At 38.8% G+C, this 16194-nt stretch overlaps 1 protein-coding gene across 3 annotated transcripts in view; it reads right to left on the bottom strand.

Annotated features, from left to right (window-relative positions):
- Positions 1-9316, bottom strand: part of fgfr1a (fibroblast growth factor receptor 1a) — a 28823-nt gene extending 19507 nt beyond the window's left edge. For all 3 annotated transcript variants that reach the window (XM_067604425.1, XM_067604405.1, XM_067604416.1), the window contains exons 1-2: positions 8673-9316; positions 2199-2379 (exon numbers count right to left, since the gene is read on the bottom strand). In XM_067604425.1, the coding sequence (XP_067460526.1) occupies positions 2199-2352 (154 nt within the window). In that variant the 5' untranslated portion in view covers positions 2353-2379; positions 8673-9316. The remainder of the gene's footprint in view (positions 1-2198; positions 2380-8672) is intronic.
- Positions 9317-16194: the final 6878 nt, after the last annotated feature.

Raw genomic sequence — 16194 nt, 5'->3', positions numbered from 1 at the left:
AAACCACTTTCCTTTATTGTTCTTCTATCTTCAAGTGGAAATATGTAATGTTATACTGCCAAAATACATAGCTGGCCTACTATATGAATGTAACTATTTGTCTAATGCTTTTTTCTCATTATCCTCTTTAAAATTACAGCTTCTTTTTCAAACGGTGTAAAAGGTTTCATTCATAAAGTGACGTTTTTAAATTTTAATGAAGGAGATTTGTGCATCAATGTTGAACATTTCAAGAGAGAAACATAATGCATGCAAGAAGTATTTTTCCAACCCCAAATTTTAATGCTGCCCACCACCAACACAGGGTTTATATTAAAAGATGAACCCTGTGGTGCTGTGCAGCATAACAATGTTGATTTACTATATTAATTATCTCCATCACAATATAATTCCACTGACACATAACAGAACCCGGTTGTTTATCCTTGAGCACGGATATTTTCTGACACACAAGTAAAATTATTATCCATAGTATCCCTATGTCTTGTTTTGAGCTGTGTTTCTCTGGGCCCCCATCACTGTCTTAAAAGAGTCTTTCTCATGACTGTGGCAGCTCCAGATCTGAGGAGCCCTCCACCAGAGGGTCAGAGGTTCTTCTACTGTGACTGACAGTAGAGAGTCAAGTCACAGAAATCCACAGGGAACACCATATAAATAACTTCTGACATTTCACTGTCACAAGGGGGGAATAAAACCCAACTTTGAAATCATTTTCAAGATAAAATCACAGCGTCTGAACGTTCACACCGAGGACATTTCTAAAGGGGCTACAGTCATTCGAATGCTTGTTCACGTGGCCGCTGAAGAAATTCAATGAAGTGAATTTGTTTGGGGAATATTCTTTTCGTATGTGAACAACACACAACAAAAAGCCCCAAGACAAACAAAGAAGCACGCATAAAACATGACCACTTCCATATAACTATTTTGTTTCCCCACCCAAGACAAAAGGAATGCAACCAAATGCTTCTGCTGTGATTGTTTGTCGACAGCTGAAGCCATCCGTCACCCAGCAGGGAAGCGGGGGGAAAGTGAAGCATTCCCAAGCAAAAGTTGGTGGGGGGAGCAGGAGGAAAAGCACAGAGGCGCATAGATAGTACCTGGCCATTTGGTGATTAAGAACTGGGTGGGGTGTAAATGCATCAGACTCCCCCACCCCTGAGGAAATTTATGGCTCACCTTAGAAGACAAACATTCTCCTCAGAAACCCTATCCTTGAGGATAAGGGAGGGCTCAAAGCAGCATCTTCTTTCCCTTTTTTTTCAAGAAACTGGCTAGTTTATAGTTTCCCTGGCAGTTAACTCCTCTCTCAGTGACAACAAATACCTTTTCATTACAAAGGAGGAGAGAAGCAGGGACTTCTAGGTAGTGGGGCTGCCCCTGGGCTACACATGGGAGTCATTTACTCCTCCCTGTCCCACTGCTGGCTTAAACACAGCCGCACCAAGTTTATTTTAGGGCTTACTGCCCAAGAGAGACCCTCTTGCTTAATTACTCTAATTATAATGCTGAGCTTTATCATATTCTTTTGCTGCTCTCCACTTCCGACTGCGGAGTGTAAACATCCAAACCCATCTACCCACAAGTCCAGGCAGCTATTACACTGTTGGACTGTATCCAAGAGACACATTTTTAAGGATTCAGTTTCAGTGCTTCTTTCCCCTTTCCAGAACTGAACTTGTGTAACAGCCAGATCAGGCCGAATTCTTTATAGAAAGTCCTAAAGTTGTACAGTCCGGTTTAAGAACTAAATAAACTCATTAAACCAAAAGTTTTGTCTGTTAGATTTGTTGGGAACCCATTTCTGATAAGCTCATACATATACATTGAACTGGCTGGCAAGGAAAGACAGAAAATATGTTACTAATAGTCAGAAACAGAGTTCAGCTACATCTGACACAGTGAAGTACACTCAAACAACATCAGACTCGGGCAAATGGGGGTGGTGGGGGAAAGACTGACGCTACAAAGGACAGACTTCACCGAGCCTGGAGTGTGTTAGGATTACATTCCTGTACAAAGAACAAAGCTTTGATTATCAGTGGGCTGCTTCTCAAGGCAGGAGTCAAGATAAGTCAAACTTAATAAGTTTATAAGTTCAATAAGTTGCATGTTACTTAATAATACAGCAACCAGAGCAAGGAAAAAGAAGTGTATAAATGAAGTCTGATGAGCTTTAAGTAATCAAAGCGTCTTACCTTCATCAGTGTTGGCAGGCCGGCACTGGGTCCTTAAAACTTGGGCGAATAAAGCCAGAAACAGAAGTATACTTGGCCTCATCAGCATCCTGCTGAGGGAGCTACAACTGTTGGCTTTTCTGCGACTGGAACTCCATTCAGACCTTTGGGGCATCAGCGGCGGGTCATTCACAGTGCTAAACTGTGAAAAACAAAAGAAAATAAATGTATAACCACGTGAGCAAGACTCATGAACTATTTTATCAGGAGGAAAAAAAAAATCATTACGTCAAAGTCAATTCAGGGTACAAGTTTGTAAAAGAAAAAGAAATGTTTGTTTGGACTATGCCAGAAATAAATCCTGCAATTTTATATGCAAGAATTACACAAGACCAAGAACAATGTTGAAATGGCTGCTCTGTGGCTCCTCCAAACTAAAACAAACCAGTAGAATGAAGGCTACACTTGGCAATCTATAATTTTGTTGACAAATCAAAAAACAAACCAAAAAAAAAAGGGTTAGTCAACGAGGTTCAAGGTAGATACTTCAGCATTTAGGCCATCTTGTACAAAAACACTGATAACAAATACCAGACTTCCTCTGCTCAAGCAAACAAACAGTGGATACATCTTGCACAGTTTGAAGGAATAAAATGTTTTGTTTTCAAAGCTTTAGAGTAACCGCTGAGGTTTGATCTCATGAAGACTGCAGTTTTTCCCCACTGGCCCACTTGGCCAGTAGATCAGAGTTTTACTGGTCCCTTGTTTATTTCCTCATGAAAATAACTCTTTTTTCCATAATTTATTTATTATATACATAATATGTACAACAGAGAAGTTCCCTTTAGATTTGGTTGTTTTCCTTCAGTTATAGATATGTAACGATATATAACACAAATATAAAGTTAGTCACATATTGGATCAGTAAATTAATGGTGTATAAATGTAGGTTTCTCCATATTTTGTGTAGAGCCAGAGAGTATGGTATGCATAGGGAGAAGAGAAGAGAATTTATGATAATAACATTTCAGTGAGTTGAGAGCATGTTTTGGATAATTTGTCAGTCCCTTTAAAAAACAAACCCCCTCCATCGGCCTTTGCGGGGAATCACCAGAAAACTGTACAAAACATGCTCCAGTTGCTGTTTTCCACCCAGGAGTATTGTTGCTTCCTCTTTATTTTCATAGTCTCAAATGTTTTTTTCTCAGACATTTTTTTCAAGTAGCGTTAAGTATGAACAATGAGTATGATGGATGAATGACACTAGGGCAGGAAAGAACCAGTTTAAAGGTTTACCCATGACTCTGACTGGCCAATCATTTTGCCCTGCATAAACTTTAACTGGCCCCTGGCCATCAGTTACAGGGCTCAACATTAAGGTTTGTAGGACAAATGGAAGAGAAATTGACTTGCCCTACCGGACAAGTTAAGTCATAAAATAAAAAAATAACAAAAAAATCCAGTGTGTCTTCACGTTATGTACCACTCATTACTCAGATATTTAGTTAAATGACCACATTCAGAATATTGATTTGAAACAAATGCATTTTTACCCACAATATGTTCAACTCACAGCTCAGTGTGTAGGTTGTGTGTGTAATAAGCGTGTGGTTGAGAGAGACAGAAACAGAGTGTGTGTGTGACAGTGAGGCAGAGTATGAAGTTTGAAGTGTAGCTGTGAATATAGCAGTGCAGTGTGTGTACAGTTTAGGCTTTTTGTCAGTGAATAAATGCTACAACTCTTGCTTGCTACCTGCTGATTAAAATGAAGGCAGTTAGTGACAATGGGTTAGTCTAACCTGACTAGGCTCACTTCAGGTGAACCAGCTATTCTCATTTTAGTCACAATCTCAGTTGCTCCTAAACAAGAACACGGAGAAATGTGTGTCTGCCTAGTTTCCCCTGAGTTTTGCTCAGCACCTCTACACTGTATTTATTCCTCTAGTCACTGTCAGTGTGAGTAAGTCTAGGAACAGAACCGTCATGCAACCAGACAGATTCACTTTCAAAACCTGACAGTCAATAAGTACTGTAAATGCACATTTGACATTTTTTTGGGCCTAGGACATAAGAAACTCACTCACGCAGAAGCTCACTATAACATTATATTTATGTCATGTTTGACCTTGATCAATGTTAATGTAAATGACTAACAATAATATAATATAACAATAAAACAGAGCCCCTCTTCTGCCCAGTGTGTTTGACTCTTTGGCTGACAGTGCTGTCAGCAGCTGGGCAGGAGAAATGCTGCACTTAGATTTTATAACTGAACTAATACCAGGACACACACTTTTTATTTCTCTAACTGTGTGGAAATCTAATGTTTTCACATCACAGATGTTGAACAATAGCACTTAAGTCCCAGTGAAACAGAAGTCTGTACTGTGTCATTTTTACCTGGACAAGTGAAAGGTAAATTTACTTGTCTGAAGGACAAGTTCATGTCGAACCCAGAGTTATGTCGGACCCTGGACTGTCATGACGAAGAGAAAATATCAAGTGTTCTTTTTTTGCTGCTAGACCTCTGTTAAGACTTGAAGGATGAACAGTGCCCTCCAAAACGGGGCACCGTGCAGTGAGTGGCCCTAACATGCACACCTGCTCGCATCATCACCTCTGCAGCATCTGGCCACAGATATTAACACTTGCCCCTAACCCCCATAACCCCTTGAGGAATTTGTTAAAGACCCAAAAAAACTACAGCCTGTTATGTGACACCCTTACAGAGAGACCGCCAGGCCATCACTTCCACACTCACAGATCTATCACCTAACAGTTGGTTTTGGTCCCAAGCCTAAAATGACCCCTGCAACCATTTGCTCCCATGAGCTGTCAATAAGTGTAAAACAAATGCTTGTTTTTAGGGGTCTTGTGCTCCAGTCAAGTCCAGCCTGAGAACACAACGGTGACTCTTAAAATCAATGTCGCAAATAGATCCAAAATATTAAAGTCCATTCTATAAGACAGCAACAACAACAGCAGCGCCACATCTGGGTCAAAGAAACCCCAAGTCGGTTTACGCTTTCACACAAAGTCATGTTCAGATGCAGCTGTGGTTTCCTTTAAGAGGTAATCGCTTGTGTGAGTGTTCATCACTGAAACAGTCATTGTGTTCCCCTCAAAACCAATTCAATTTCACTTTCCAAGAATGGTCTAGTGTTCCAGCAGCTGAGCTGGGTCAGGGGGGTCCGAGGGGGATAAAGAAGCTTGGTCATCGCGGCTCTGTAAGCAGTGAGTCAGTCTTTGGGAAGGCTCCAAGAAAGAGCTTCTGCTGCCAGACAGAAGGAACCGCAGAGAGCAGCCGACCACGTTCCCTAGGCCCTCGTCACTACGACAAGCGTCCGTAATTGAAAGAAGAGGAAGTTGCTTCTTCAGAGTATGACACAAAGCTTTGTCATCTTCAACTCCCATGAGAGTAAGAGTTAAACATACAAGTATTTCTTACTATCCACACACATGGAACACTCATCTTGAGGTCACTTTCACAGGCTGATATTATAGGTCAGATATGGGCCACATTTATTTTTGCTGAATTCAAGTTCAATCTAATTTCATTGTATTGGTGTTATTATACACACAAAAATGTTGCATCTGGTCTTAATGTGTTCAAACTACTATGTATAATAATTTCCATAATTAAGTTTACCATTACCTTGTACCTACTGTCATTTTTATAGTTTGTTGTTAGACATTTAAATATATATATATATATATATATATATATATATATATATATATATATTCTCTTCAAAGCTCATCAATAACCAAATTTAGGGGATGTCTGCCAAAGTTTTTTTCATGTTTAATGTGTTTTTTTCTTCTTTTTTTATGAGTGAAGGTACTGTCCTGTAAAAATACACAAATAAGCTGATTTATTGTTTAGGCATTTAAGTAATTACTTGGACTTAATGAGAGCGTTTACAAGTCTTTTTCATAAATCAAGACAACTTGCAATGCACTGCTTACACAGTTTATTAAAACTCCAGCAAGACTAGTAAATCTTTAAGACCCAGTATGATTCTAAATTAAACATGTTCAGACCAAGTTTTCCCTATTTTCTTAAGCCAGGTGAATGATTTAGGATGCGTTCTGTTTTACTGCTATGTCAGATAAAGGGAATACAATGAAGACATATTAGCCAACAGATCTGTCCAACCATTCAGTCCTGCACTGTGGCCACTGAGCTGCATCTACTGGCTGGATAAAATGCTCCTTGTTCACTTCCAACTTATGTAGGACATCAGAGCAAGTCTAAACCCCTCAGCTGAAACTGACACACCAACACCTGTCTATAAATGTGGTGTTACATTGCTTCTTTTTAATGCACATCCTTCTTTTCAAATTTACAAAGTCATCACCAGCAAATGTTGATGATGCAGGGAACACAGCCAGAGTTTTGTTGCTCAGTTTTTAAACCATTTTGCTTATAAACGTATAAACCAAGATAGATTCAAATATACAAGAAAACCCAAGAAAAGTGATCTTTGGCAAACAGACAGTGACTGTGAGAGCACTAAAAAATACCCGCAGTTAAAAAGATTAAGACGTTTTGCTGAATTACTAAAGTAGTTGTTTTTAAGAGGGATTTCAACACCAAACAAATCTCACGTTTGGGAAAACCCAAATTGTTATTCCAAGCGCTTAAGAGATGACAACATTTTACTGAAAATCTCCCAAATAAAAAGGGGTTAAAGTAAACCATTTAGAACACGCAAGGCACATTTAGCTTCTCTCAATATACAAAGACAAAGGTTACAGGCCTAACCCGTAACATGGCCTGCACCATAATTACTGTTCACTGCCATCCATGCATAAAATTCCTCCGCTCCCAAATTCTGTAGCCCGTTCCCAGTTAACTGTGCACTCGCAGCCAGCAACAGGCCAGTCTGCACACGGCTGCAGTTTAGCGGACATAAGAGCATCAGACCATTTCCCTAAGGCTACTGTTTCCACAAAAACAGACACTTCTGTTTTTTTTTTCTTTGCAGCCACACAATCTGAATCAGTGGCTCGCCACCGGCGTGCCATGGAGGGAGATCAGGTGTCATGAGATTACACTCAAATGTAAAGACAATTAATGTTAAGCTGGCAGGCACGATGCCATTTGGTTGACACTTAGATCCAAAGTGCCTTTTAGTACACTCAGTGCATATCAAGTGTTTACGTTTTCCCCCAGGGAGGTTAAAGCAGGATACAAAATCCAGGCCATTTTTTTTAAAAATATGCACAGAATAAACTGTACCTGAATGAAACCAAAACACACAAACACACACAAGCAAATCAAAATCTAAACATCTTTAATATCTAAAATATCAATCTATATACTATCTATTAGAAAAATTTACTCTCAAACACAAGCAGCAAGGAAATGTTTCATTTCACACCAAATCTCTTGACGGTTTTAGCTATATTAAATACAATCACAGAGCTCAAGTGACAACAATTCTGTGCCAGGGGAGCAGCCTAGTAAATTAAAGGGCAGGACTATTCCTCACTTCCCATTACAAGGTTCAGGAGAGAACATTTTTTTCCCTTCTGGTGAACTCCCTGTGGACATGCCAGTTTTCTCAACCATCCATCTTCTCCCTCTCCCTTTATACCATAACATTTAGAGCTTTACATAACATCAGGCTGCCCCTCCAGACCCAGACTTCATGACAGATGTAACTTGGTAATGATGGCTGTCCCCTGAGAGTTTAAAGATGGAACTTCACTGCATTTCTGAATAAGTAATTTCTCCTGTTGTCTGAAAGAAAGAAATGTTGTGAGCTGAATTTAACTGAGAAGGTTTAAGAGAGTTTTGTCTGAGACTTTGACAGAGATGGACAATGTTAGACAAAACTAAGGATGGATGAGGTGATAGAGACCAGGAACATTTCTGCAGAGATAAAACAGAACTGAAAGCACGTCTGCAAAGATAATAGTTCAGATAAGTAAGTTACTATAGATCCAAAAAGCCAAACTGCATTGCTGAGGTTTGTATTTTATTTCTGCTTTCTGCTTTTTATCCTTAATTTAAGTAGTCTATTTTCAAGTAAAGTATCCAACTCAATTAAAAGGTGCCTGCTATGACTTAAATAAGAAAAGCAATTTTTAGAAGGACTATATTTGAAGTTGGGCCTTGTGTCTTAATGTTTGTAACTTACCATGTTATTCTCAGCATGGAGGAGTCTGAGGTGTTACTATGCTTTCAACGTACTGTATGTATATAAATAAACATTAAGCTAATTTCCAGAGCTCAAACACATATATTAAGAATAAACAGGTGGTTGACTGACAGTAATGAAAATATCTGATAGTAAATTTGAGAGCCACAAATCTTTAATTAGCCCCTTTTTAAGGACTAAAGGTTAGCTACTCAGTGAAATCAAAGAGCTAAAGTTAATTAACTTACAGCGGGAAACATTTGCTAACCGGTAACACGTAAACATAAATGTTACAGTAAAGTGAGGCTAAATCAAAGACTGGAGGAATAATAAAATACTAACTCACCTTACTGGCGGGGGGCTGTGAAACAGCCAGTGTTGGTCGAGATTGGAGGCAGAAAAACTTTCCGAAAAACAGTATATCCAGACTTAAATGTGCGGCTCCTTTTATCGACGTTCACTTGCTCCAAAACTATCAACGTTTAGCTAACAAGTTGGCGCATATTTTTTGCCAAACTTGTGCGACAGAAGAAAAGACTGAGCGTCCCCCCACTCCGAAAAACCCAAATAATCAACGGAGCGTTAAGTTAAGTTGAGAGTTAAGTTGATAAATTTTCTAAATTGAAAGCTGTGCTGTGATTTCCTTTTCTTCTCTTATCTTACCTAGCTAACGCAAACTGGTCCAAACACTACGCTGAGTGCAGCCTATGCGGTGGTTTTTGGTAAGTTAGTCCCTTTATCCCAAATCGTTTCGCTCACGATGAAATCAAGTCCTCGCACCTCCGAAAACTGTGTCCTAAAGTTGTTCAACTCACTCTAACAAAACATCCGAAAACAAGGTGTCGTTTGATGTTATATTCTCTCAAAGGAGAGGCACGACAATGAATCCTAGAAAGTATTTTGACCATTCCTGGCGGATAACTCTGTTAAACAACGAGAGTCCGGGCTGCTCCAAACCTCCCCCCTTCAATCTGAGAAAATGCGCATCATCCTCCGGACCGAGATCAAGACAGACAGAGTGACACACACAACATCCGGCCTGGCATTCACAAGCAAAACACAGAGAGAAAAACACCGAGCACACTGCAGGGACACAAACTGCCTTCTCAAGCAGTGGTTAGCTGGATAATTTATGCAGAGCTGCATTAAAAAGATTTATTTACAGTCGCTGCTGTTTTTCAGATAATTAGATCCATCTTTATCTCCTATACTATTGCACTTAATTGTTCACATTCTACAGGTGAAATGAGTTAGATATTAGATATTTTTCAAGATTAAAGAGGAAATATGTTGATGTCATAGGCAAGATTTGGAATTTGGAAGAATTATAGCCTCAAAAAGTGCAACAATAGTTCCTTCAGTCCAAGAAATGAAGTGTGGCAATGATACCTCCATCCCAGAGAAATCCTCCCTGTCCTCCGGACAAAAGGCAAGTGGGGGTCGAGGTGCCATTCAGTGAGTGTTTGGTGGCTGACCGACCAGTAGGGCTTTGAACATCAAACCAGATGAAAACCCATGTGAGTGTGTATTTCCAAAAGCTGTATAGAAGCAAGCATACCTGTTGGTAACTCCCTTATTTGTTGCCCCAGGTGACCGCTTATGTGGCCTGTGCCATGGGCTTGGAGGTGTTAATGTGTGGATGATGCATTTGTTGAGGATATGCTGTAATTAATGGTTCTTGTTTAGTTATAATAGAAACACACCATTCAACCAAAATGGAGAGAACACAGTAGTGTTGGTTTTTTATTCCAGACAAAATATTACCACATAACGGTGTTTTGTCTGTTTTACATACTTCTCACTTTTCATTGAGTTTACATTGGAAATCATATGATGTTTGTCAAAGTTGTTTTATTTTGAGTTGCCATTCAAGTTATCTAATGAAAAAAAAACAGTTTTGTTTCTTAACCTCATCTGTCAGAGTGAGGGAAATCATCTGGAAATATTAATGACACTATTGCATTAAGTTTAAGTTTTACAGAATCAATTCACTCTATATTTAATGCATCGCCTGTTTCAACGTTATCTTTGCTGTTTCGCTTCACAAAAATGCAGCTTTTTTCCTCTTTGACGAAAGTTTGGCTATCATTTTGAAGACCCCATTTCCGGAAGTCCGACATTATTTAGGCTGTTATTTTCCAGCTTGACGCAGGTTTGCTCGGGCTGGTAGAAACCTGGCTCCCCCTGCCATCCACAGCACCTCTACAGCAGAGCTTCAACAGCCCTGCACACCGCGCTCTTTGCATTGTGGGAATGGAGAACAACACTCAGACTACTGGTGGCACTGTAATTATAGTACTGCTGCATTACATTTCAAATGACACAGTGGATATAAATTACATAAACTCACTACAGATTCCACCCTGATCCCCACAAAACACTATGAGAAATAACATACAAGGTAGCACATAAGAAATATTGATTAAATGTTCAGCAAGATACCTATGACGTAATTTAATTTAATTTTGACACACTATAGGCTTAATTTTTACTGAACACCACTTTTATACAGAAGAACACTTTAGGATACCTGAGATATGTCCCATGTAGACATAAAGGGACAATAACATTTTTACAAAGAAGTGAAACTCTTTGTGAAAACTTTGAGGATTACACTTTCCTAATTCAAAGTATATTGTACCTAAAAAAAAAAATCTATGATAACACCGTAGCACAAGCTGATGTGAGAAGACAAAGGTTTATCAATGGAAGCAGATGTTCACTGACTGAGGGTGTGTGTAATAATATGAGTACAGGAAATGTGTTTTCTTTTCAGGATTTCAGATAACCAACATGAATACTAATTTAATGCTAGAAAGTAAGCACTTTCATCAACTTCCGTCTCAAAGCAACTATAAAATAGGTTTATTGTACCAGCGAAAAGATCATATGCTTTGGCAGCATTTCAAAGAGCATCAGAATTTCAAATGTATCTGCCAGCTCAGCACAAACATAGGTTTGTTCTGCCTGATCAAACACATAGTTAATGTCAGAGGAGCTCATATGGTCTTTGATTTCATATCACAATATGACAAATGATTGATGACTAAAGCTGCAGAGACACATGAAGCCCAGCTTGATAGTTAGATAAAAGAATGGGATGACAAAGAAACACATTTGGGTTTCAACATGTGTGAGCCTTTCGTTATGTGTGCAGCATCAACCATGTATGATGTTATCCACGAAATGATGTAATGTCATTTATTTTGAAGATCAATATTACAGAGTTACAGGTGAATACAACAAATAGTATCTCATAGAGTAATAACACAGGCCTCAATATTAGCTCCTATCAGCAAACACAGGAGGTCCTCGGCATGATATTACTTTGCATGTGGCTTTGACTCCTCCAGGTTAGATTAAATGTTTTGTGCTGCTAATCAGTCCTTGTAAAAGTCAAATATTGGAGTCTAAACTGAAAGTTTGAGGAGAAATCACACAGAACAGTACAAAGTCTAAATAAAGCTTTCAAAATGTAATTCTGACCCATATATGAATCAAAATGCAAAGATTGTGTTTGGGTCCATTACAGTAGAGTTTTGGGGCTTGACAGGACAAGATACTTTTTTTCATCTTGACTCTTAATACTATTTTCTGTATGTTGTGTGTTCTGTGTTATTAATACTGTAGCACTTTGAGTTTCACTATGAATGAAAAGTCTGGTACAAACTAAATGCATTATTGTTGTTGTTGTTATTAAATGCTGTTCACTTTGTCATAGTCAAACACTAGAAGAAGGGTAGAAGGAGCGCACTGATACGGACATCACATGTGGGTGTAAGGCTATTGAAAAACAGCATAGATGAAAAGATGCCTGCACACTGATTCAAACCATAAACCTTTTATTTAAATGAACAATGTCTCAGGTTAGCTTAGCTTAGCACAAAGACATAGAAACAGGGGACTGGATTGTTTCTCAGCTGGGTACAGTGACTTTTCATCACCATGAGGTTGCCAGGAAGTCACTGCACGCAGCGATGAAATAGTCTGGTACATAACAACCAGCAATCTGTTGTTTTTACACTTCAATTTTTCATGAACTTAAAAAAAAGATATAAAATGTTAATTAGTGAGTTTTAGAGGCGTCAGTAAGTGAATTTTGTCACCTTTCAACAGAGCCAGGCTAATGGTTTCCTCAGGTTTCCAGTCTCTGTGCTAAGCTAAGCTAACCAGCTGCTGGTTTAGCTCCATGTTTAGCATACAGACATGAAAGTGTTATCCATCTTCTCATCTAACTCTTGGCAAGAAAGTGAATAAGTGTTGTTTTCCCAAAATATCAAACTACTTCTGTAAATTGTAATAATTTGTGATGCCAAAAGATGTTTATGTTACATTGTAAGATTGATGCAATTTGGTTGGAATCTCTGCTTTTAACATTTCTAAACTGCCTTTTTTGTCAAATGTACTTTGAGCTCAAATTAACCTCAAACTTCAGAGAGCGCTGTTATTCACGAAGCAGATGGAGTGTGAATCTGACAACCGCATACATACCAGAGTAAAACCAAACATGTTTATTAGGGTAACTAATAGTGAGAGTTAAATGTGCATGTGCTGCAGTCAGCCACATCTTACGATTTCAAAGCATCAAAACATGGCTGAGAGGATCTTTGATGCAACAGCAGTTTGAAATTTTACAGACATTTATTGTGCCATCAGTGTCACTGACAGAGATTCTCCTGAGTTCAAGCTGTTAAAGATAAAAATGAAAAAAAGTTCTGAATGAAAGGACATAAAACCTTGACATAATTCATAACATATGATGATGGATATTTGTTTTTTCTTTTGGTTACTTATTATTTTCCTTTGTTGAAAGGGGGTGAGTGACATATCTGGAATTTTGGAAACCTCCACTCCGGTTTGAACTGTGACAATTTTGGCTGACAACAAGACAGATGAATTGCAGACTAATGAAAGTAACGGCAGACCAATAAAAGATGTTCTTGGGTTTTTTATTGCAACACAGGAGACACACTGTCTATACTTCTACACCAGATCACTTGCAAAAGAAAGAGAATGAAAGAAGAACTTGTGTTATGTGGAGATAATTTGAAAAAGCTTCCCTGATTAATCATTAACCTGTATCTGTGATGTTTACATGCCACGGTAACTCAAGAAACATACAGGCAAGTTTACTGTCAGGACGTAACTGAGAGGTTAATCCAATGCTATAAAATGAGAGCTTAAAGTTTATGATTTTAATTAATAATTACACAGTGCAGTTAGGTAATACTGAAGTTATTGCCTAACAAGACTATTTATATTAGTCATTTACATAGTCAGAGATAGAGCCGAGACTGTGTAGGATTTAAAGTCAGTTGAACAAAAGCTTAGCCTAAACACAGTCTGTTTTAAGATGAGGTGGGGCATTTCTGATCACTCCTCATTCCTTTCAGCGTAAGGAAATGTGCCGGACACTGTTAAAGCCAGGAATACCTTATGCAAAAGCAAACTGAAAGCAGGCTAAGCCGCACATCAGCATGAGAACAAACAGAGAGTCATGCAATGCCCAGAGTGAACAATATCTGCCCCAGAGTTGCTTTGCATGATGATTTCCCTAGCAGCTTCTTCATCGCCCCAAGGTGGTGTTTTATTGTCCGCGCTCTTCGTGTTTGCATTCCATTGTTACTGGGCAAGTACAAATATCCTCTTTTCATGCACAAAAACCTCAGACAGGGCCTTCCACTACATCGCCTGAGCCCAGCCCTCATCCATCCATCAGCGGTGCCCCTAGTCCTACACACAGGGCCCCCCAAGCTCTGCTCACCACCCCCAGCCCGGTCTTTGACATAACGCTGTTGTGGCTTTCCGGGCCTTTATGCTGTCTGTTGTCTGAGGCAGATTGAAGACCCTTTGTGTGCGTCAGCCCCTGTCCTGAGTGGCCGGGAGGAACCTGCTGGGCTGCGAGTGGAGAGACAGGAATGCGCATATGAATGGGCCAGTGTGTGCCGGGCACCTGCTGACAGAGGGACGGCGTGCCTCTATGAGTCTTAGTTCATCAGCGTAACCATCTTGTTCAATTACACGTTCAGCACGGTGTTGCGTTCCCTGGTCATTCACACTGAATGGGAGTATTGTCACTGCAGTTGTGGATATTTTGCGGTTTGCTGCTGCAGAGCAGCTCTTAATGAATGTGGTGGGAGCGGCATTGTTCAAGGTGTAAATGATTAACACTAAATGCAGCTATTTAGCTCTGCCCTCCTGTTGCACTCTGGCAATGGGGAATCTGATTGATCTGATTTGATTCATACAGAAAGAGGGCTTGCAGGGTCTTGTCTCTGCGTTCTCTTACGCTCAATACCTGACAATGAATGAATCAAAGATGACCTGATATATTTAAGATTCAGCTTTAAGTGTAACTCTTATCCAGTTCCCCAAAGTCTTTGTTTGACCATGTAAAAGAAATTTTGAAAGCTGAAATGTTTTTTTTTCTCATCTTAATATTATAGCATTTGAAAACTTTTAAAGATCTATTTTTTTTAGCATTTTGCCTTGATCCCTTCCTTTACTTAAGTAAAAGTAGCAATAACACTCTGTAAAAATATATTCCAAATACTCAATTACAAGTAAAAGTTCTGCATTTAAAATATTACTGAAGTAAATCACTTATTACTTCAGCAGCATGTATATTAAGTATTAAAAGTAAAGTACTCTTAATGTAGAAAATGACCTTGTGTGAGTGTCATACTATAAATTATATTAAAATATTGGATTTATATTAATAACACATTCATGTATAAGCAGTATTTTAATGTTGTAGTCGGTGGTGCGAATTTTAACATTTTGTATATTGTTGGGTAGTTGTAATACAATGCAACTTTTGTAAAGTTTATTATATATTTTGTGTATAAACATGTAATCTATAAAGAAGTAAGAACTATACCTGTCATATGAATGTAGCGGAGTAGAAGTTACAATATTTTATCCTGAAACATGGTGGAGTAGAAGTATAAAGTAGCATGAAATGGAACTCCTCAAGTACAAGTACCTCAAATGTACTTGAGTAAATGTCCCTAACCCTAACCCAATGTACTTCATTGTATTCATCTAAATATAAACACTGTATGTAGGGTGAATATTCAACACTGACACTCGGACTCCATATCACTCTGAGATGACAAAGAAGAGGGAATTAGATTAAAAAATATCTATTTTAAATTGTTTCTCAGTTTTATGTGACATGTACAGTATAGTATACATATGTTGTAATGCTGCAAGTAGTTTATGAAAGTAGTGCTGCTGGGATCATACTGCTCCATCCTCATGTAAAATCAAAGTTCCCGAGAATAGTATCATTGAATATGGGCCGAAGAAATACACTTGTGTGTATATGAACAGCTGCCTGATGAATTCTCAAGCCAGGGCTTGATCACATGAATCACATGAACAGCAGGCTGAAGTGTATTGAACAAGGAGCACATGGATTTGTAGAGTTCATCTGCAGATTTGGCAGAAGATACACAATAAGCTGATTTCTAACAACAGTCTGGTATGGTGAAACCTAGATATATGATCCCAAAAGGTTCATTAATTGTCCTCTGACTCATATGGTACAGTTTATGGGTTGTTTGTCTGGGCATGCTTTTGAGGAGATTACATCTCCATAATCAATACAAAGAAACTTAGCCATCCATTCCAGAGTTTGACAAAAAAGAAAAACTTTCCCTCCTCAAATATAGCCGCAACAACACAAAAATCACAGCAGCCCTGCACATAATTTCCTGGGGAGACTTTTTCATAATTATGGTTGCTGGTGCAACTAGGGACGTCTTTGACATTGTCCAGATGTGTTACATTTCAGTCCAAGTGTGGCTGCAGGAACCCAAACTCCACTAACATGGTCCAGTACTTAGAGGACTGGATGATCTATA

This window comes from Thunnus thynnus, chromosome 2 (assembly GCF_963924715.1).
Source record: "Thunnus thynnus chromosome 2, fThuThy2.1, whole genome shotgun sequence".
Lineage (NCBI taxonomy): Eukaryota > Metazoa > Chordata > Actinopteri > Scombriformes > Scombridae > Thunnus > Thunnus thynnus.
The sequence above is the reverse complement of the archived record's forward strand: the minus strand, read 5'-3'. Positions and strand labels throughout refer to the sequence as shown.